This window comes from Heterocephalus glaber, unplaced genomic scaffold (genome assembly GCF_053883595.1).
Source record: "Heterocephalus glaber isolate CG9 unplaced genomic scaffold, H.glaber_assembly_v1.0 deba00001600, whole genome shotgun sequence".
Taxonomy (NCBI): domain Eukaryota; kingdom Metazoa; phylum Chordata; class Mammalia; order Rodentia; family Bathyergidae; genus Heterocephalus; species Heterocephalus glaber.
The window spans coordinates 8,100,508-8,123,720 of record NW_028258372.1 but is presented as its reverse complement, the minus strand read 5'-3'; the positions used below and the strand labels follow the sequence as shown (position 1 = coordinate 8,123,720).

General features: G+C 35.5%; 1 protein-coding gene and 1 pseudogene across 1 annotated transcript in view; both read left to right on the top strand.

The window, feature by feature from the left end:
• Wdr64 (WD repeat domain 64) overlaps positions 1-23,213 on the top strand; it is a 146,137-nt gene that overhangs the window by 44,760 nt on the left and 78,164 nt on the right. Inside the window, exon 10 of the mRNA XM_004853474.3 lies at positions 10,734-10,873. Coding sequence (XP_004853531.1) covers positions 10,734-10,873 — 140 coding nt within the window. The remainder of the gene's footprint in view (positions 1-10,733; positions 10,874-23,213) is intronic.
• LOC110350916 (transcription elongation factor A protein-like 7) lies at positions 13,895-15,103 on the top strand (annotated as a pseudogene).

Below are 23,213 nucleotides of genomic sequence, written 5' to 3'. Positions count from 1 at the left end.
GGTACATTTTAGTATACAATATAATGACATTCATCATTGGAGATTTGCACCTTTACATAGTCTCTCTTGGTTCTTATTTTTCACCCTTGCCCAGCCCTCCCTTCAACCCCTCCATTCCTCCCTATTTACAAAGATTTTGTTCCTATTTTTCCATTTTCTCATATTAATCCCATTCCCTTCTATCCTTTCCTCTAGCCCTCCCACTTCCTTCCCCTTTGCCCCTTTTCTTCCTATTTCACATTACCTATTATACATTTAGTCTTTATTTATACTTTCAGTTTCTCACACCAGAGAAACTATTTGGTATTTATTCATGTGTGTCCTATTTATTTCATTTAAGAGTATTGCCTCAATGTGCATCCACTTAGCTATAAATGTTTCTAATTTCTCATTTTTTATGGCTGAATAGTACTCCATTTTATTTAAAAAACCACATTTTCTTTATCCAGTCTCCAGTTGATGGGCATTTGGGCTGTTTCCAAGTTTTAGCTATTACAAACTGTGCTGCTATGAACATGGGCGCACATATATCACTGTGGTATGATTCTTTTAATTCTTTGGGGAAGATCCCCAGCAGTGGAATAGCAGGGTCAAATGGGATTTCCAGTCCTAGTTCTTTGAGGTATCTCCATACTGATTTCCACAGTGGTTGCACCAGTCTGCACTCCCACCAGCAGTGGAACAGCATTCCTCTTTCCCCACAGCCCCGCCAGCATTTGTTATTGGTTGATTTCATGATAGCAGCCATTCTTTCTGGAGTGAAGTGGAATCCCAGAGTTGTTTTCATTTGCGTCTCAAATGACCAGTGATGTTGAACATTTTTTCATGTATTTATTTGCTATTTCTACTTCTTTATCTGAGAAATGTCTGTTCATTTCAGCTGCCCATTTTCGGATTGGGTCTTTAAATTTGGGAGGTCTGATCTTTTTAAGTTCTTTATAGATTCGAGATAGTAGACCTTTGTCTGAGGAAGAGCAGGTGAAGATTTTTTCCCACATTGTGGATTGTCTCTTCACACTGCTGGTGGTTTCTCTTGCTGTGCAGAAGCCTTTTAATAAGAAGAGATCCCACTTGTTGATTGTTTGTGCTAGTTCATGGGCAACTGAGGTTTTGTTCATAAAATCTTTTCCTACACCAATGTCTTCAAGAGTTGTACCTAACCTGTGTTCCAACTGGTTCAGAGTTTCTATTTTAATATTTAGATCATATTCCCATGTTTTAAAGGAAGGACATTTAAATATCTATGTTCATTTTTTTGGAGAGAAAGTTCAAACTTTTCTCAAATACTCAAAAAGAGTCCATGACAAAAATGGTGAAGAGCCAATGGCTTAGAGTCAATAGAAAGAAAGTCCAAAGAGAAAATCCTGAAAGCTATCAACCTTCAAGGGATAATAAGTAAGGAAGAAAGTAAGAAGGATCTGTTTTTTGCTGAAAGATGAGACTATAAGAAGCTTCAGGAGAAGGGTAGAAAACTGAACTAGTCTCTGAAGTGCTGAGTCTGCCTCTATAATATTGGAGATTTGATATATTGTGATGGCTTTGAGCTTGGCCTCGAATCCACTTGCAAGTTGTGTGGTGAGGTTACTTCCTCTCTAAATCTTCAATCTCATCTGTAAGTGGACTTCATAATAGTACTCGCTCATAAGGTCATTATAAAAATTAAAGTAATTCAAATATACTTAATGAGTGTCTTGCACATAGTAAGTGCTCAATATATGTTTGCTAATAGTAACACTAATGATAAAAAACATATTTCCTATGATAATGTTTAAGATTAACTGAGATAATGCCCACCTGGCACATAGTAAGTTCTCAATAAATATTAACCCAATCTATTTGAAACCCATAAGCAAAACCACTTTGGTCGATGTGAGGGGGTGTTGGAATAAATAAATCTGTGACTACAGTTAGAAGGCTGTACGGATATCATATGTGAGAGGTTTTACTTACTGTAGGAATCACAGAGAAAAGAAAAGAGCCAATCTCCAAAGATATTGGAAATGGTACTGCGGGTGTAGATCCATGGTAGAGGACAAGTTTAGCCTGAGCAACAGTCTGGGTTTGATCCTCAGCACCAAAAAAGAAAAAGATGTTGTAAGTGAATGATAGAATAATATTGAATATTAGTAAAGAAGATGAACCAGCTCTAAGTTGGTAAGGTGAGGAGATGAAAGAGCATCAGTTGTGTTGACAGTTACAAAGTTATCAGGAAGAGGGAAGTTAGATGGGGAAAGGAACAAACAAAAATTGTCAGGTGTTGATTCCTTTTGGGGAAAGCATATTCCTTTTGGTGATGGAAAAAGACCTGGTTGGAGACAATGGAGAAAAGGAGGTCTAAGGGCCCTCAAGAACATCAAGACCACCTCTCAGGAGATCAGGGGCACACAGGCTTGAAAGATGCAGATAAACAAAATAGACACACAAACAAACAAACATCAAGAAAGTATCCTGTATTGGAAACAAATCTAAATACAGAATGAGCAAAAAAGCTTTTTAAAAACAAGAACATTTATTTTTAAAAAATCAATAAATGTACCACTTGGCAAGAATTTAGAACAAAAACACTATTGAAAGAAATGAGGTTTTAAATGAGCAAGTGATACATGCCCCGTCCAGATAAGAGTTCTTTAAATTCCTTATCCCCAAACACATACACTAGGCAATGCTTGTTTTCCCATCTAGAGTAAGCTGCCTGACCCCTGAAGTCCCTGTATTGCTGAGGATAAAGACTGCTACGCTCCTGCTTCACAGATAGGTCATTTCCCTTGAAAATATAAAGCTGATTTTTTTCCAAGAACACTGTGCAAAGTTTATATTTAAATTTGTACTCAGCTTTGGCCCTTCTATAATACTTGACAATACCTTTTGGTTCAAATGTGTAATGAAAATAACATAAGAATCTACTAGACAGCAAAACAAATAAAAACAATGTACTAGAAGCCCGAAGAACTAGGTTTAGTCATAGCCTGACTAATAAGCTGTGTAATTTTTAACAATCATTTTAATTCTCCCTGTTGCTTATTTTCCTTATCTGCTAAAATGAGGGACTGCATGCACTTCAAGATGACTCTGACCTTATGATTACGGTTTTCAAAGAACTGCTTGGTCATAGGAAAATAAAGTAAAAAGGTCTTTTGCAAGATCTGGAACTCAGTTTGCTAATTCATTTTAGTCAACATATACAAAGTCAGAGCTTTGTACGCTCAGAAGAGCAAAGCACTAATGGTGGCAGACTTTAAAAGTTCAATGAAGAAGATCAAGAAAAAAAAAAGGAAAGCATTTAGAATTAAGTCTGCAAAGTTATTACCTGGGAGTCATGAGTTAGACTGTGAGCAAGTTTCCTGAAACTTAGTGGTGATGATTCTGAGAACAAACAGGAATCCATGTTTCTAAGCTGTACCATGAGCATCTAAAAAACTCCCCACTGAGGTCTCGAACACACATAGGAACAAATGTTAGATGTTTTAAGGAAAGAAATGAGATGCCCATGTCAGCATGCTTGATCCCCATGGACTCTTCCAGGGTTGATGATTTTCTTGGCTCACCATTTGCAATAGAAATGGCAAGATTCCCTGCCCTGGACTACATGTCAGAAGAAGGTAGTGGGTGCTCCAGGAGATGAGAGAAGGATGCATAGAATGGTGGAGATAAAACACCGAACATGGCTGTAACAGTTTTCCATTACTGTGATGAAATACCTGAGATAATCAATTTATGAGAAAGAAAGGCTTATCTTGACTCATTTCTGTTTCTTTGGCCCTGTGGTAGCGCAGTCCATCGAGATGGGAGCACATGGCGTGGGAGGGCTGTTCACTTCACAGCAGCCAGAAAGCAAAGACAGAGACACACGAAGGAGCAGGGTTCCAGTATCACCTCCAAGAACATTCTCACCAATGACCTAACTTTCCCCAAACAGGGCAGAGCCCACCCTTTAAAGACTCCACCCCCACCCAGCAGCACCACACACTGGAGACCAATCCTTTAAACACATGGGCCCTTGGGGGACATTCAGGTTTAGAGCTATACCAACGCCCACAGCAATGATCTGTCCACACACCACTGCACACCTTCAGTTAGGTAAAAATGTTAGCCTTCCACTCTACTTCAACCCAAATCACTCACACAAAACCTATGGAAAAGCAGTACTTACATATATGGCCAGAGTGAGGTTTGATTTCTAAAATGATTGTCACATGATGCTGTCATATTAATCTTAGCCAGCTCCTTTGGACAAAACAAAACAAAGTAAAACTTTAAGAATACCAGTTTTTGTTTTCTCGTATTTATTCCTTTTCCTTCCCCTTTCCCTTTGGGCCTTATCTTCCTATTTCACATGACCTATTCTACATTTTGATCCTTATTTACACTTTCAGTTTCTCACACCAGAAAGAATACTAGTTTTAATATACTTTTGAATCTTGGTATTTTAATCATTTTTTGGAAAAAATGTATTTTGTAAAGTTCTTGGATTTAAATTATTTCAGCGTTATGGATTAAGTCATTTGACTCATTTACCTCAGGGTTCATTATATTATAAAATTCTAACCTACAGCATTGAAATCTTATTAATTGTAGGTTTTCTAGTTTTCATGAAAGCAATCATACATTTAGCAGTATGACTAACAAGCTACTAATACTTTTCACCATGCATAATTTATTAACTTGTCACAGTAATGGAGCCTCTATTAGTAGAAAATGCAAATTCTCAATAACTGAAAACACATTTTTCCCAGGAGAATACTCTTGTTGATTGGCGACTCAGTCAAGCACATTGCCAAATGCACAGTATGTACCAGCTGGTGACACAAAATATACAATAAAAACTGCTTTGCTAGGCATACTTGAATGGGTTAAATGTCCAGGAACATTTAATGAGCCTGAAAAAGCAGCTTTGGCAGGGGAGGAAAAAAAGGACAGGATATTTGCCAAAAAACTTGCATGTTTTTTGAACATTACTTTGGTGATCATCAAGAACATTTTACTCAGTACTGTCTCCACTAATTATTTTAAGAATTAAACTGCTTACTTGAAAGGATCAGTGTATAAGAATAATTATCTACCATTCAAGATAACTTGGGAGCTCTGCAGGCATTTTTATTTTTATTTTTATTTTTTTGGTACCAGGGATCGAACTCGGGTCCTTGCACTTGCGCAGCAGGCGGCGAAACCACTGAGCTAAATCCCCGCCCAGCCCCTCTGCAGGGATTTTTTTATGTTTCATTCAACAACTGTTTTCTATACAACACTATTAACTAGGCTCTATTAACCTTAAACATATCAGATTATATTTCTAACCTTCAAGAATTCTATTGTAGTCAGGGTTTGCAAGGGAAATAGGCTTAATACAGGACACACAATTTATAGGATTATTTTATTATAGTAATAATGTTGATTCAGTTCAGCTGGACATTCCAAGTTGAACATTAGTTACTCTATCACAAATTTGAAGTCTGATGGTACAAATAAGATAAGTCTATAGGTAGCTATAATACAGAGTGTGAGTCAATAGGTGATGAGGACAAGCATAACAACAGTAATACAGATGACATACTGTAGGCATTGAGAGCTTGGTGTAATGTCCCTTCTGCTCATTCTGGTTTTGAGAAACCACCACACAGACTCTATAAAAACTCAAACAGGCAAAGCTGGATGGCCTCTGCTATTAAATAGTGAGCTTCTGGAAGACTGAGTTTTCTTCACAGTGCAGGTGAGCAAAGCCCTTAGTTTAAGAGGCATGGACATCTGTCAGGTGGAAGCCTTCTACTGTATTTTTCTTCATGTGATGTACAAGCTATCGATTCCCTTCTGGGGACAGTCGAGCTTCATCTTCCAGGAGTGATAATGCCCACTGTGGAAGACGTCTCAGCAAATACTGAGGTTCAGGGTCCTGAGCATACCCCAGTAACTTCTTGGCAATTGCCAGTGAAAAGCAAATGCAGGCAAAATACTGCAGTATTGGAATTATCTATTTTGAAGATGTAACTAAAAACTTGAAGACATTCTCATTGCCCATAATATTGCTAGATTGCCCTCTAATCTCACTGTAGTAATCTCTTTCCAGGTCAAAAAATTGTAAAACTTTTAAGAGTTGGAAGATCATAATTTTAAAGATGAGAAAACTGAGGCCCCCATAAAGAAAACAATTTTCCACAAGTCATGCAGTGCCTTAGCTGGCAGAGTTAAGGTTGAGTCAGTTGTCTTTGTCTCAGCCTCTGCTCTTCCAAGACCACTGTAATCTCTCTCTCTCTCTCTCTCTCTCTCTCTCTCTCTCTCTCTCTCTCTCTCTCTCTTCTCTGTGAACTGAGCCAGCTCATTTCATATGCAGTGATGCACTTGGATCAAGTGACTCACCAACTCAGATAAGCACTTGTTAAAAGAAAGAAAATCCTATAACTGATGAGTGGCTTTATCTAAATCCTGCTTAGTAAAAAAGAAAACAAATGGAAAATAACAAAGAAAGAGGGAATTAACCATTTATGAAGCATATTACTTATGAAGTCCCATCCTCAGATTTGATACTTCCTATGAGTACTTTCTTTCCTTCTGTATATTTCATGCTTGCCTTAATGCTATTACTGGATTATAAACATTCAAAAGCAGGCAGCATACTTCATATATATGTGCAAAAGTTTCTTACTGTCCTCCAAACATTTTGTAGAATGTGTAGCATAAGGCAGGGTCTTAATAGTACTGCTACTACTACTACTGCTACTACTACTACAGTACTACAACTACTATAATAATAATATAGCATTATATTATTTACATTCTTTATATAGTATACTATTATATAGTATTTATATATTTATATAGTATACTATTTATATAGTATTTATGTTATTATATAATAATATAAATAAAAATACTATCTTATTATTATAGTAGTAGTAGCAGTAATAGTAGCACTGTAGTAGTAGTAATGTTCAGCTTACAGTCTGGGGACTGTTCAGTTATGCCTGTGATCCCATTCTCAAAATAAAACTATGACAAAAGTTTACTTAGCCCACTAGATAATGCAACTCAGACATAGTGAGGTGAAGCAACCTATTCAAGGTCATAGAGCTAGTAGTGATAGAGGCAAGTTTCAAAGCAAAACAGACTTACTCAAAATATGTGTTACTATTTCATGAGTGGCTCTAGGAAGTGACTCATTTACTTGGCCAACATGAATCAAACACATTTGTCAAGGATTGCCACAAATGAGAAATACAGAACTCGCCAGATAAACAATAAGCAGATATGAACAACTGTAACTTAATAGAATTTGTGCTGTAAAAGAAATCTGGTGAAAACATCCTGTGAACACATAAGGAGTCTTAACTCCATTGGGGTCTGGGAAGGGAAGTTAGGGACAGCACTGGAGAGGAAATCTTGGAATTAATTCTACAGGAATATGTTTTAGTGTTCTAAAAAGGTAGGCTTTGGCAAAGACAATATGTACAATTTTTCTGTATTGTTAACATCTAAAACATAACTAGTGCATAGGAATTTCTCAAGAAATTTTTATTTTTGCTATTAATAAGGGTAGTATGAAGTCTTAAATTTAAGTTACCTAACTACAGTTCTGAAAATATTTACTATAGTCCTGAAGATATCTTGGTTCCTATTCTAATCAGTTTGAGCTGCTGTAACAAAATATCATTGACTGAGGGGCTTAAACAATAGAAATTCATTTTCTTGTAATTCTGGAAACTAGAAGTCAAAGAGCAAGGTGTCAGCATGGTCAGTTCCTAGCAATAGCCGTCCCCCTGGCTTCTAGGTGGCCTTCTCCTTGCTGTATTCTCACATGGCCAGGGAAGGGAACAAGCTCTCTGGTTCCTATTTTTGTCAGGCACTAATCCTATCATAATTGTCCCACCCTCATAACCCCATCTACACGTAATTATCTCCCAAAGGCCTCATCTCCAAATACTATCACATTGAGTGGGATGTCAACATAAGAATTTTGAGGGCACACAATTCAGTCCCAAGCAGTGGCTTGAGAAATGGAAACTAAGAATCAGTTGTACTTTTTTTTCCCCCCGGCCTGTTTCTAATCTCCAAATCTGGCAACCTCAGAAATAAAACAGGTGACTTTTCCAAAGGAGTTAGATGAACATTCAACAAAGATGCCTTTCTTGTTGAGATGCATAGTTTCCCCCTCTTTCGGCATTCAAAAATTAAACCTGTGAGCTGTGATTCACCACCTCAACATTAGGGGACAGAAATTGTTCAATAAGTGTTTGTTGAATTCTCACCATAGGTTACACACTAGAGTTACCACACTAAACAAGAAAAAGTTCTTCCTTCAAACCACTGAAAGTCTCAAAGAAGATCCAGACAAACAAGAAATTAATAGTACAAGATGATAAGTATGGGGGCACATTGGCAGAACACTCAGTTTAAAGGATATGAGGATATTCTTAGCCATACTATGACTTGGAAAATAGATTGAGAGAGAAAGTAAAAGATAGAGAAAATACTGTGTTCCTTTCTTTGGGGGCCAAACAAAATAATCAGAAGTATGGAAACATCTACACATAGAAATACAGAAAAATCTATCACATTTGTCTGGTTTTTCAATATCCAGTTAAGTCACCTAGTTATCTCCCCATATTTGGTTGGCTCTTTCAGTATAGATTAGTCTACTTATACAAAGAACTTAATGTACATCACCAAACAGATCCCGTGGATGGTACCAGATCAACTAAAATGATTATATTGAATTTTAGGGTTTTTATGTGTAAATTGTGACTCTTAACAACTTAGGTTACATATAAATCATAGCTTAGATTATAAGTTATACAATCTTTTTGTTTAACAGCCTAAAATTCCTTGGTAATAATTAAGGTACTAGTTAGGAATGAATAACGGTGTTCTTAACTAGATTCCATTTTCTGATATGTCATTCTGAACAAATCATATGTAAATCACTAAATTATATTAAATCATTTAGTTAAAATCATTTAGTCTTTGGTTGTTCATTTCTTGTGTTATTAAAAGCTAGGATATACAAATTTTAGTGTCCCTCCCACTTGAAATTCTATAATGTTTATGACTTAACTTTCAGGATGACATCTAATGCATCATTTGTGAAACAGAAAATACAATATCTTTAAAATATTCCATATTTTATACACTATTACAAATGGTTTAGATTACTTTTTAAAAAAAAAAATAGTTTATGACTATGCATTTCTTCAAGTAATCCAGGCTGTTGTAACAAATAAACTCCAAAATGTAAATGACTCAAACACAGTGGAAATTTTGTTTCAGTTCTGTACAATCTAAAACTCTTTTAGTTCAGTGACTAAAAAGTAATTTGACCACATCTAACTGCAAAGCATCCTGGGAAATATAGTCTAGCTGTATACCCAGAAACAGCATATTGGGTTTGGGGAACAATTAACCAAGCTTTGTCATAAAACTGAATACACACATGAGTATGTGTATGTGTGTGTACACACATGATCATAGATTTATGATTCAATTTTCATTTTTAATGTTATTAGAATTCTGACAGATCACTCACAAAGGATGTGGTCATATAGTTCACAGAGGAAGTAGATAAAATTAGCAGGTATAGCTCAGTGCGGTGGAACACACCTATAATGCAAGCACTCAGAAGGCTGAGGCAAGAGGATTACAAGTTTGAGTCCAGCCTGGGTAACAGAGCAAGTTCAAGGCCACCATGGATTACATTTGTCTCAAAAAATAAAATTAAAAAACAGCAAAACAAAATTAGCCTGATCCGATCATGGCATATTGCATACATGTATTGAAATATCATAGTATATCCCATAAATATGTACAATTAGTATGTGTAAAATTTAAAATAAAAATACATTTTAAAAAGGAAACTGAAATTACAACTAAAATTATAATTATAAAAGCATGGGCCCGTAGTCTTCTATAAACATAAACAAAAACTAATAGGAACTCGGCATGTGGTGCACACCTATAGTTCCAGATCCTTGAAAGGCTGAGACAGGAGGATTGCTTGAGTGCAGGCATTCAAGGCTAGCATGGGCAAGAGAGTGACACCCCCACCTCAAAAAAATGGGTTAAAAATATATTTAAAAGCGGGTTTCATTAATACTTTAAAAGTTAATGATATTTCCTATAAGGAGTGGAGTGAAACTAGAAATCATGGGAGAAAGAAGACTTTTTAAATAAAAATTATACCATTCTATACTGTTTAAATCTTTTATCATGTAGCATGGTGATTTTAATAATTTTTTAAATCTATGGTATGATATTACTTATGCATAATTTATATGTGCTTATGGAAATGTGTTTGAAGGGAAGATGGAAAAATGAAAACGGTTGATTTGTTCCAGTGGTGGAAATTTTGTACAGTTTTCCTATTCCCTTGATTTCTTTCATTATTATAATGTTTGCATAATTTAAGAATGTAAAATCTAAAGAACAGCTGCCTTAAATACTTTTTGGAAGTAAATAAAGTATAAATAATACATTAATGCATGAAGGAGTAAGGTAGTATTGAATCAAGAGAAGAACTCATAAAATATTTATGAGAATTCATATTTGTATGCATAACTACAATCATCACAAAACAGCCTGGACAAGAAGCAGCAGATCTCAACAGGCAAGTCCCTTAGCAAGGCAATCACAGAACGCATGCCAGAAGACACTGGTTGTGGTCTAGAAGAAATATAAGAATAGGATTGAATGAGGTCTTCTTTAAACTCTGGCCAACTGAGAAAATAATCTTTGGCTGTGTTCCACATCAGGAGAGGATAAAGTTCTCCGGCTGTGGCACCCCTACATCAGCACCAAGCCTGTGGGAAAACTGGTAGGACACATGTTCAGCATCACCGAGATTGTGACCAATGAAAAAGATCAGCATGTCATCAGCCTTTCCTCTGCCAAGGTAACCACAACAACAACAAAAACAAAATGAAATAATTTTTTTCTTACAATTAACTATTGGAAGACTTAGGGGTGCATACAATTTTCCACTGAAATAACTGTTAGTCACTAAGAAAAATATTGTTAGGATGGAGAAAGACATGATTAGCTTTTGTTCTCTGTTTCTATTGATTCTATCTTATAAGAAAAGATATATTTAAAGACAGGTACATTGGGGATAAACCCAGTATTACCCCCAGGAGTGAAACATAAGAGGCTTCCCATTGTAGATAAGAACATTATCATTAAAGACAGAGAAAAACAAGAATTTCTGTCGTTACACAATAGTGTTTTAAATGTTCTGGCCAATGTAATACAACAAGAAAAATGAGTTATAAATATTAGAAATGAGGAGACTGAATTACTAGATTTGCAAATAATGTGACGCTTCAAAATTTCAATAAAATTAGCTTAACATTTTAGCAAAGGTAAGTGCAATAATGTGGCTGGTTATACTAACAATTTATAAAAATAATTTCCATATAAAAACAATAACTATTTAGGGAAAATGGCCAAAGAAATAGCATTCACAATTATCAAATATCTGAAATACCTAGGAAGAGCCTTAAGAAGCAATATTCGCTGTTAATGTCAAGGTAACTATGCAGTTTAACTGAAGTGCTTTTATTTAAGAACATGAATAGAGAGATACACTGTACTCACATATGGGAATATTGTACTGTAAAAGATACTCTTCATAAAATTAATCTATATATTTAATACTATGCAGGATTATTTATCAATTTATTGAGATTAAAGTTAATATAAAGATATTGATATACAAGAATATCATAGACACTTTGGAAGATTTAATTATGAGCTATCAGATATTAAATTATAAAGCCACAATAAAGTAAAACAGAATATTCACACCTATGAAACAAAAGAAATAATCTGGAAATTAGTAAATATGTGTGGGAATTTTGTATAAGATAGAAGTAGCATTTCAAATCTGTGATCAAAGAATGATTTATTCAGTAAATATTTGAAAATCTAAGTAGGCATATGTATAGCCTGTATGTATGGAAAACATGTAGTCAGATCCTCACTTCATAAAATATGGAACAAAATACAAAGATGAGATCATCGAAATTCTAGAATTTTCTGCAAGAAAATATAGGTGACTATTTATACAGCTTTAAGGTAATTCCTAGGCATAGCCCCTATGGCTGTTGGAAAAATACATATGACTACATAAATATTAAAACTTTCTGTAAACTACAACAATCGCTATTATTTATTAAATGCTTACCAAGTGTTAGGTATTTGCTGAGTATTTAACATACCCAAATCATTTGATACTAATAATAACCCTATAAAATTATTATCACAATTTTACACATGACAAGATAAATGAGATCTAAGTCATCTGCACAAGGCTACAGGCTACCTAGTGGCTGGGTATAGCCAATCCCTTATCTGCTTCCAACTCAGACTTCCTTGCTATATTCATTAACAAGGCTAAAGGCAGAAACAGAGAAGCCAAAACCACAACAAATATGACAGAAACCAGAATAAGAGTTACATCTGAGCAGGACAGAGGGGTCGGTGGGACATTTCTTCATGGTGCTCAGAATGGTGCACAATTTTAAACTTATGAATTGTTTACTTCCGGAATTTTCCATTTAATATTTTCAGACCACAGTTACCCATGTGAAACCATGGGTATTATCATTTCAACAGGGAAATAAAATGAGGTTCAAGATGCTTTGATTGGCCAAGTTCATCTTTTGTACATAAAAGGTGCCTATTTTTATGACCTACCAGTAATTCTAAGTCAGTGAGATCTTTAAAACAAAGAGTTTATTCTACTTTTCCCCCTTTTAAAAAGAGAATTAGAATTTCACCAGAAGTCACCTAAAACAGAATTATAATAAGGTTTATGTAACTGTTTAAATTATGAAAACTAATAGAATCTTAAAATGGATGAATTTTATGGCATATAGATTACATGTCAGTATTGCTATTGAAAAAGAGAGGTGCTTAATATGACATCCTAATAAAGTAAAAATTAAGAGAAAAATCCTTTCATTTAGTAAGTTATGGTGTCTTCTTATATGTAATAAAAAACATAGACACTTAGTATTATATAAATGAATAGTGATATGAAAATAACTAAACAATATATCGTGTGAAATATAATGCAATAGGATGTAATGTAGTCAACCTATTAAAACATATATTTATCTACCTTATATTATTAGAGATGATTACCAGCAAGATATTTTGGTGGTTACCTGTGTGGCAAGATTGTGCTGGACTAAAAGTATTTTCATTTCTTACCTGTTTGCTATGTAAATACTCATTGCTTTTGCATAAAGAAACTTTTTAATTTTTAAAATGGTACTAGAAAGACAGTGAGGATTTTGAGACACTAAAACTAAAACATTACAAAGTGACACCAGGCATCTCCTCTAGAAAACTGAAAGATAAAATATCTTTATAGCAAAAATTGAGGCCATTTATGCTTAGAGATGAAGAAACTGAAGAGATAACCTTTCTAACTTCTTTTAAATGTAATGTGTGTGTTAAGGCAATGTTCATTCACCCATCCCACCAGCTCCACTTGGGCAAATGACTTAATACTTTTCCATTTAGTTTCTTCCTTTGTGAAATGTCAGAGTGCTTAGGCCAGAGTGTTGTGATAAAGATGAAATGAGAACATCCAATTGGTTATTCATCAAATGCTTATTTCTTGAGTGTCTACTTAAAAGTCAGGTACTGTTTTGGGTTCTAGAGATGGAAAATCCAACAAGCTGTCATGAGGAAACTTACATCCTCCTAGAGGAAGAGAGAAACAAACAAAACAACAAATACATAAGAAAACAGTATGGTAAGGACTGTTAACATTAGAAGGCACAGTGGTGTGAAGTGATTGAATATCACCTCTGAGCAGGAAACATCAAAGCAGAAGCCAGAATGGCCAGAGGAACAAGCTCCACAGAGACCTGGGAAAGAGCAAGTAAGGCAGAAAGCACAGGTCATGAAGCACTGAGTCTGTTGAAGCTATCTTTGTCATCATTGTTGCTATTCTCCATTGCAGCAAAAAACAACAGATAGGTTTTATTTTTAGTATATGTGCTGCTGAAGGGAGCATGACAGATAGGTTTTATATAGGTAGTGGTCCTTTAAATTAATTATATAAAATAGCTTTCATCACACTAAACTTTCATAACTCACAGTGTTTAGTTTTGTGGAAACTGCATGAATTCTTCTAAGCTCCTAGGGAGATTTTCATCCTGCCTCCTAGTTTCACAGGATCTCTACAAGGGTATTATTTTCTCTTCGAACTGCTAAAACTATATTCTTTCTAGGTGCTAAAATTATACATCTAGTCACAGAGCTCAAGTGTTGAACAGCTAAGCCACATCTACTGCTCCAAAAGAACTGATAAATGTTGAAAAATGAGGAGACAAATATAAACTTTACTTACTTTTATTGCATTAACAAAACCAATGGGCACAATGATTGGTGACCTTCTCTAGCACATCTGTAGCTACCAAAAGGCTTATTTTTTTTTCCTATGAAGAGCACAAATATAAATGATTTGGTGATGTACAACAGATTGCAAATGGGCGTAGAAGTTGCTATTTTTCTTAAATTTTCACTTTATAAGTGATATGTAGGAACCTGAGAAAAGGCAAAGCTGACTAGATTGTGGTGTGCCTTAGAGCAAGAAGCAGGCTTTATATTAAGTGCCAGGTAGATAAGGTCAGAGTAAACACAGTAGGTTGTTGGCCTGGCCTGCAGATTGGCTGGGCTTCTGTTTATCCATGACCATATCTAAGATACTCTTAAAGGTGAAGATTATGCTACTGCCTCACCTTAGGCAGCATGGCTAAAAAAATGATCTCCAGAATCAGGTCATCTAAATCTAAGTCCTGGCTCTGAAAATTACTAGTTGGGACCTTGGGTAAGTCATTTTGAGATCACTGAGGAGGATAATTGAATATCTTCCTCATAAGGATTAAATGAGAAATGAGACATCACAGGGTAAGAAGGAAACTACTCAACACCCGCACAAAAAACAATGATAACATCATGCAAAAAGATGAAAAGAAAGCCCAAGTTCAGTGTACCAAGGAGGAAGGAAAGATGTCCCTATGGAGAATTTGAATACAAGCAAGCAAAAGGGAATTTTAGATAGAGGCTGTTTCAGTCTCTTGAAGATTTTAAAGAGGATGTAGATTGAAAGCGTGTTAAAGATGAAGATGACAACAGGAAAATGAAACAGAAATGTGTTTGGAAGAGATAAAAGGCCTGAATTTTAACCACAGGCATTCTTAGAACTGTCTTTAACCAATTTAATGCATTTCCCTCTGAATTCATTTATTTTCTGTTATTAATGCTGTCAATGCTATATTTTGTCTTCATTTTCTTGCTAAATATTTGTTATCAGTTTACTCCAATCCTTCAGTATAGCTTTGATTTACATATTACTCTTCTTAACATCTCATCTTTTGACTTAATTTCAAAAATCAAATAAGTACTCTCATTCATTTGTATGGGAAGATGCTCATATATTATAAAGTGAAAATAACAAGTTGCATATATACTTTATATGGTGGTTTATATATGACATAAAGCAAAGCAAAATGTATGAATTATTATACGCCAAAAGTTAATACTGAAATCTCCCTGTATCTCTAAGTTTATTGCATTTTTTGCCCATCTTAATATTCTCATTATCTGCAATAATGAATATATATGTGTGTGTGTATTATTTGTGTCACACACAAAAATCCTAAAATAGACACAACAAAAGAACTTATTGGGAGAAAAAATGAGTTAATGCAAGTCAAGAAAGTTTGAAAATTATACACATGTGCATGCTAGGAATGAGGATTATTTTGACTCATCCATTTTTTTCTGGCTTTTCTTCTTGCAAAGTTCATGCCAATTACTATTGTCCAAATGCATTAATAAAACATTTCCCCCCTTTTCTTGAAAGAAAAAAAAGCAGGGGCCCAAAGCCATTAACACATGGCCCACTGGGGGGGCCTTCAAGAACCAAACTGTAGCATACTATTTGAAAGTATACACAATAATTTTGTAATCAAAAAGTTAATCTTTTTAAAATTAATTTTATAGGTACATTTTAGGTATACAATATAATGACATTCATCATTGGAAATTTGCACCTTTACAGGATCTCTCTTGGTTCTTATTTTTCCCCATTCCCCTGCACTCCCTTCAAGCCTTCCATTACTCGCTATTTGTGAAGACTTTGTTTCCATCTTTTTCATTTTCTCATATTCATTCCATTCCCTTCTTTCCTTTCCTCTAGCCCTCCCACTTCCCCTTCCCCTTTGCCCTATTTCTTCCTATTTCACACTATCTATTCTTTTAGTTCTTTTTCACACTTTCAGTTTCTCACACCAGACAAACTATTTGGTATTTACGCAAGTGTGTTCTATTTATTTCACTTACAAGTATCACTTCAATGTGCATCCACTTAGCTATAAATGTCTCTAATTTCTTGTTTTTGATGGCTGAGTAGTACTCCATTTTACAAAAAACCCCACATTTTCTTCATCCAGTCTCCAGTTGATGGGCATTTGGGCTGCTTCCAAGTTTTAGCTATTAGAAACTGTGCTGCTAGGAACATGGGTGCACATACCTCACTGTGGTATGATTCTTTTAATTCTTTGGGGAAGATCCCCAGCAGGGGAATAGCTGGGTCAAATGGGACTTCCAGTCCTAGCTCTTTTGAGGTATCTCCATACTGATTTCCATAGTGGTTGCACCAGTCTACACTCCCACCAGCAGTGGAGCAGGGTTCCTCTTTCCTCACAGCCCTACCAGCATTTGTTATTGGTTGATTTCATGATAGCAGCCATTCTTTCTGGGGTGAGGTGGAATCTCAGCATTGTTTTCATTTGCATCTCTTGAATGACCAGTGATGTTGAACATTTTTTCATATGTTTCTTTGCTATTTCTACTTCTTTGTCTGAGAAATGTCTGTTCATTTCAGATGCCCATTTTTGGATAGGGTCTTTAAATTTGAGAGGTCTGATTTTTTAAGTTCTTTTTAGATTCTAGACAGTAGACCTTTGTCTGAGGAACACTAGGTGAAATTTTTTTGTCTCTTCACACTGCTGGTGGTTTCTCTTTCTGTGCGGAAGCTTTTTCATAAGAAGAGATCCCACTTGTTGATTGTGCTAGTTCATAGGCAACTGAGGTTTTGTTCATAAAATCTTTTCCTACCTAACCTCTGTTCCAGCCAGTTCAGCCTTTCTGTTTTATTATTTAGATCTTTAATCCATTTTAATTTTAGTTTAGTGCATGGTAAGAGATATAGATCTGGTTTTAATCTTTGGCAGGTTGAAACCCAATTTTTCCAACACCATTTCTTTATTTTTTTTCTTAAATTATTTTATTGGTACATTTTATGTATACAATACATTTACATTTATCATTGGTTGCTTGTACTTGTACATGATGTATCTTGGTTCTAATTATTTCCCCATTACCTGTGTGCCCATCACCCCCTCCACCCTTCCCTATTTACATAGATTTGGTTTCCATTTTTTCTTCTCTCATAATTTTTCCTTTCCCTTCTTTCCCTTCCCCTTCCCCTCCCACTTCCCCTACCACTTTGGACCTTTTCTTCCTATTTCAAATTATCAGTTATTCGTTTTAATCATTTTAATCCTTATTTACACTTTCAGTTTCTCAGAGAAACCATTTGAGATTTACACATGTGTGTCCTATTTAGTTCACTTAAGAGTATGGCCTCAATATGCATTCATTTAGCTATAAATGTCTGTAGTTTCTCATTCTTCATGGCTGAGTAGTACTCCCTTTTATTAAACACACACACACACACACACACACACACACACACACACATCTTCTTTATCCAGTTTCCAGTTCGCAGGCACTTGGGCTGTTTCCAAGCTTTCACTGTTACAAACTGTGCTTCTATAAACATGGGTGCACATATATCGCTGTGGTATGATTCTTTTAATTGTTTTGGGAAGTTCCCCAGCAGGAGAATAGCTGGGTCAAATGGGACATCTAGTCCTAGTTCTTTGAGGTATCTCCATACTGATTTCCACAGTGATTGCAACAATCTGCACTCCCACCAGCAATGGAAAAGGGTTCCTTTATCCCCACAGTCCCGCCAGCATTTGTTATTGGTTGATTTCTTGATAGCAGCCATTCTTTCTGGGGTGAGGTGGAATCTCAGCATTGTTATCATCAGCATCTCTCCAATGACCAGTGATGTTGAATATTTTTTCATATGTTTATCTGCTGCTTTTACTTCTTTGTGTGAGAAATGTCTGTTCATTTCAGATGCCCATTTTTGAATTGTGTCTTTGAATTTCGGGGGTCTGACTTTTTTCAATTCTTTATATATTCTAGATAATAGTCCTTTGTCTGAGGTACAGCTGCTAAAAAAATTTTCCCACATTATAGGTTGTCTCTTAGCTCTGTTGGTGGTTTCTCTTGCACTGCAGAAGCTTTTTGATAAGATGAGATCCCAGTTGTTGATACTTTGTGCTAGTTCCCCTGCTACTGAGGTTTATTCATAAAGTCTTTTCCTATGCCAATGACTTCAAGAGTTCTACCTAACTGATCTTCAAGCAAGTTTAGTGTTTCTCTTTTGATATTTAGATCTTTAATACACTTTGATCTTAGTTTGATTCATGGTGTTAGATATGGGTCTAGTTTTAATCTTTGGCAGGTTGAAGTCCAGTTTTTCCAGCACCATTTCTTAAAGAGGATATCTTTCCTCCAATGAGGGTGTTTTGCTCCTTTGTCAAAGATGAGGTGGGCTGAGTATTTCTGGAGTTGTTTCTGCATCTTCTAATCTGTTCCACTGGTCCTCAGGTCTGTCTCTTGGCCTGTACCACGCTGTTTATATTACAATAGCTTTGTAGTATAGTTTCAAGTTGGCAGTTGTGATCCCCCTTGCCATATCTCTGTTGCCCAGAATTGCTTTTGCTATTCTAGGTCTCTTCTGGTTCCAAATGAATTTTTGGATTGTTTTCTCAAGGTCCATGAAGTATGCTGCTGGGATTTCAATTGGGATTGCATTGTATCTATATAGCAGTTTTGGAAATATGGTCATTTTCACTATGTTGATTCTTCCTACCCAGGAGAATGGGATGTCTTTCCATTTTCTGATGTCATCTTCATTCTCTCTTTTCAGCATGCTATATTTTCAGAGAAGAGGTCTTTGATTTCTTTTTTTGGGTTGATTCCTAGCTATTTCAGTTTCTGGATGCTACTGTTTGCCCTATTTCTGTCTCAGTGAGTCTGTTGTTTGTGTAGAAGAAAGGTATTGATTTTTGTGTGTTTACCTTGTATTGAGCTGCTTTACTGAATTTGCTTACTAAGTCTAGAAGACTTTTGGTGGAGTTCTTGGGGTCTTCTATATGGAGTATCATGTCATCTGCAAATAATGACAATTTGACTTCATTTCCTATCTTTATTCCTTTTATTACTTTCTCTTGTCTAATTGCCATGGCTAATGTTTCCAAAACTGTATTGAACAGGAGTGATGATAGTGGACATCCTTGTCTTGTTCCTGACTTTAGTGTGAAGGATTTCAGTTTTTATCATTTAGTATGATATTGGCTGTTGTTTTTTCATAGATGGCTTTTATCAGATTGAGGTAGAGACTGTCTATTCCAATTTTTTGCTGAGTTTTTTATCATAAATGCATCTTGGATTTTGTCAAATGCTTTTTCTGCATCTATTGAGATGATCATATGACTTTCATATTTGGCTCTATTGATATAGTGTATTACATTTATTGATTTGCATATGTTAAATCATCCCTGCATCTTTGGGATGAATCCCACTTGGTCAGGGTGTATGATCTTCTTGATGATCTTCTGCATTCTATTTGCCAGTATCTTATTAAGGATTTTTGCATCTGTGTTCATTAGTGAGATTGGCCTATAGTTCTCTTTTTCGGTTGGGTCTTTCTCTACTTTGGGGATCAAGGTGATGCTTGCTTCCAGGAATGAATTTGGGAGTATTGCTTCCCTTTCAATTTCACTGAAGAGTTTAAAGAGTAGTGGCAGTAGTTCCTCTCTAAATGTCTTATAGAATTCAGCAGTGAAGCCATCAGGACCTCAGCTTTTCTTAGTTGATAAGTTTTTAATTATGTTTTCAATTTCATTGATTGATATTGGGTTGTTTAGAACTTTTAGGTCTTCTTCATTCAACTTTGGTATTTCATACATATCTAGGAATCTGTCCATTTCTTCTGTGTTTTCCATCTAAATGGCATATAGGTTCTTAAAGTAGGTATTGATGATCCTCTGGATTTCTGCTGGGTCCATTCTAATTTCACCCTTTTCATTCCTAATTACATGGATTTGGGCCTTTTCTTTCCTTTTTCTGATAGGTTGGTTAAGGTTTTGTCAATTTTGTTTCTTCTTTTAAAGAGCCAACTCTTGGCTTCATTGATATTTTTGTATCATTAGTCTCCATTACACTAATTTCTGCTCTGATCTTTCTAATTTCCTCCCTTGTATGAGCTTTGGGTTTGTCCTGCTCTTCTTTTTCTAGAAGCTTGAGGTTCAGCATCAGGTTGTTTAATTGGGCTCGCTCTGTTTTCCTAATATGATTTTTCACTGCTATGAATTTCCCTCATATAGATTCCAATATGTTGCATTGTCATTATCATTTAATTGAAGGAACTCTCTGATTTCTTCTTTAATTTCCTGTGTGACTAATTGGTTATTCAGAAGTGTGTTGTTCAATTTCCATGTGTTTATGTAATTTTTGTGGTTTCTTTTGCTATGGATCTCCAATTTCATCGCACTATGGTCTGATAATATACAGGGGATAACTTCATTTCCTTTGCACTTACTTAAACACGTTCTATGAGAGAGTATGTGGTCTATTTTGGAGAATGACCCATGTGCTTCTGAAAAGAATATGTATTCTGATTTCTGGGGTGAAACACTCTATAAACATCTGTTAACTTCATTTGTTTAAGAGTTTGCTTGAGTTCTAGTATTTCGTTGCTTATTTTTTGTCTACTTGATCTATTTGTGACAGTGGAATATTGAGGTCCCCCACTACTATTGTATTAGTGCTTATTTGATTTTTCATGTCCATTAGTATTTGTTTTATATCGTTGGGTGCACTAGTCTTTGGTGCATATATGTTTATGATTGTCATCTCTTCCTCTTGGATTGTTCCCTTTACAAGAATGTAGTGTCCTTCTTTGTCTCTCTTAATCAGTGTTGGTTTGAAATCCACTTGATCTGTGAAGAGGATAGCTACTCCTGCTTTTTTTTGGGTTCCTGTCACATGGAATATTGTTTTCCACCCTTTAACTTTAAGTCTATTAGTTTCTTTTTAAATTAAGTGTGTTTCTTGTATGTAACATATTGTTGGATCTTGCTTCTGGACCCACTCAGCCAGTCTATTTCTTTTGATTGGTGAATTGAGACCATTAATATTGATGGTCATAACTGATACATATTGACTTATCATTGTCATGACTTTCTCTTTTTGCTGGATTCTCCCCCTTTGCATTTAATTACTTGTGGTACCAGATGGATTCATTCTGCTGGGCTTCCTGGGGTTGTGATCCTCATTGTCTTTTCCTAGGATATTGTCGAAAATTTTTTGGAGTGCTGGTTTGGTATTCATGAAGTTCCTAAGGTACCCTTTGACATGAAAGTATCTTATTTCTCCATCAATTTTGAAAGATAGTTTTGCAGGGTACATCAATCTGGGTTGGAGGCTGTTTTTCTTTAGGGCTTGAAATACATCACTCCAAGCTCTTCTTGCCTTGAGGGTTTGCATTGAGAAGTCTGCTGTGATTCTGATGGGCTTTCCTTTGTATGTGATTTGTTTCTTTTCTCTAACTAGTTGTAGAATTTTGTTCTTCTGTTGGGTTTCTGGAATCTTAACAATTATATGCCTAAGTGTAGATGTTTTTTATCAAGGCTAGTTGGAGTCCTATATGCCTCACTTATCTGTATGTCAAGTTCTTTTCCCCTCCTTGGGAAGTTTTCTGCCCTCACTTCTTTTTTTTTCCCATTAAGTTTATTGGTACATTTTAGGTATAAAATACAGTTACATTCATCATTGGGATCTTGTACCATTGCATGAGTATCTTGGTTCTTATTTTTTTCCCCTTCCCTTGCCCTCCCTTCACCCCCTCCACCCTTCCCTATTTACAGATACTTTGTTTCATTTTTTCCTTTTCTCATATTTTTTCTTTTCCCTTCTTTCCTTTCCCCTACCCCTCCCAATTACCCTGCTCCTTTAGACCTTTTCTTCCTGTTACAAAATATCAATTATACATTTTTAAATTACAATATCAAGATCTAGGAGACATTACCACAGATTTTACAGAATTTAAAAGGATATGGAAAGCATATTACAAAAATCTGTTTTGAAATAAATTTGACAACTTCTAAGAAGTACCTTGGAAGACAAATTAATGAAACTAACTCTGGAGGAAATATAAAATTTAAATAGCACCTATTAAAGAAAGTATACTCCTAGCTTGAAAACCTACCTATATGACAACAGCAGGCTCATAAACATTTTAACTGATAAATTATATCAAACAATTAAAGCAGAAAAAAGAAGGAACACTTCTCCCCTCACTTTAGGAACTCAACATTGTGCTAATCCTAAAACTGGATAAAGATAATAGAAGAAAAAAGTATGAACATAGATAGAAATTTGTTTAACAACACAAACTATTAGAAGTCAGATCTGGCAAGATGTAGAAAGTGGTTTTGTTATAGGGATGGCAGTGTTGGTTCAGCATTGGAAGATCCACCCCCAAAAGTCATCATTTTAACAGAGGAAAGGAAAAAGCCATATGATCCTTTCACTAGTTGGAGCAAAAGTATTGGACTAAATTCTACAGCTGTTCATGGTAAAAGCTGTCAGGATATAGCTTAGAACAGAACCTTCTCAACAGATTAAAGACATGTACTCCATACTTCCAGCGAGAATGCCTTATATGAATGGAGAAGATACAATGCTTTCTCCTTAAGGTGGGGAACAAGGCTGCCCTCACTTCTGTGAACAGTTTTTTAAAGTTGTCTGCACTCTCTCCTGTTTATTCATTGATGTTATTCTTCTTTGCATCATCTACCAGCTGCTGGGTTGATTTCTCTTGGTCCTTTTCTATTTTAAAGCAATTTTTCTTTTCCTGGTCACTAATTGCAATCTTATCTTCTATATCTGAAATTCTGTCCTCACATTGGCTCATTCTGCTGTGTAAACTTTCAATGGAGGTTTTCATCTCCTGGAAATCTGTTTGCATCTGTTTTATGGATTCCATTTGTTTCCTATGTTGGGATTCC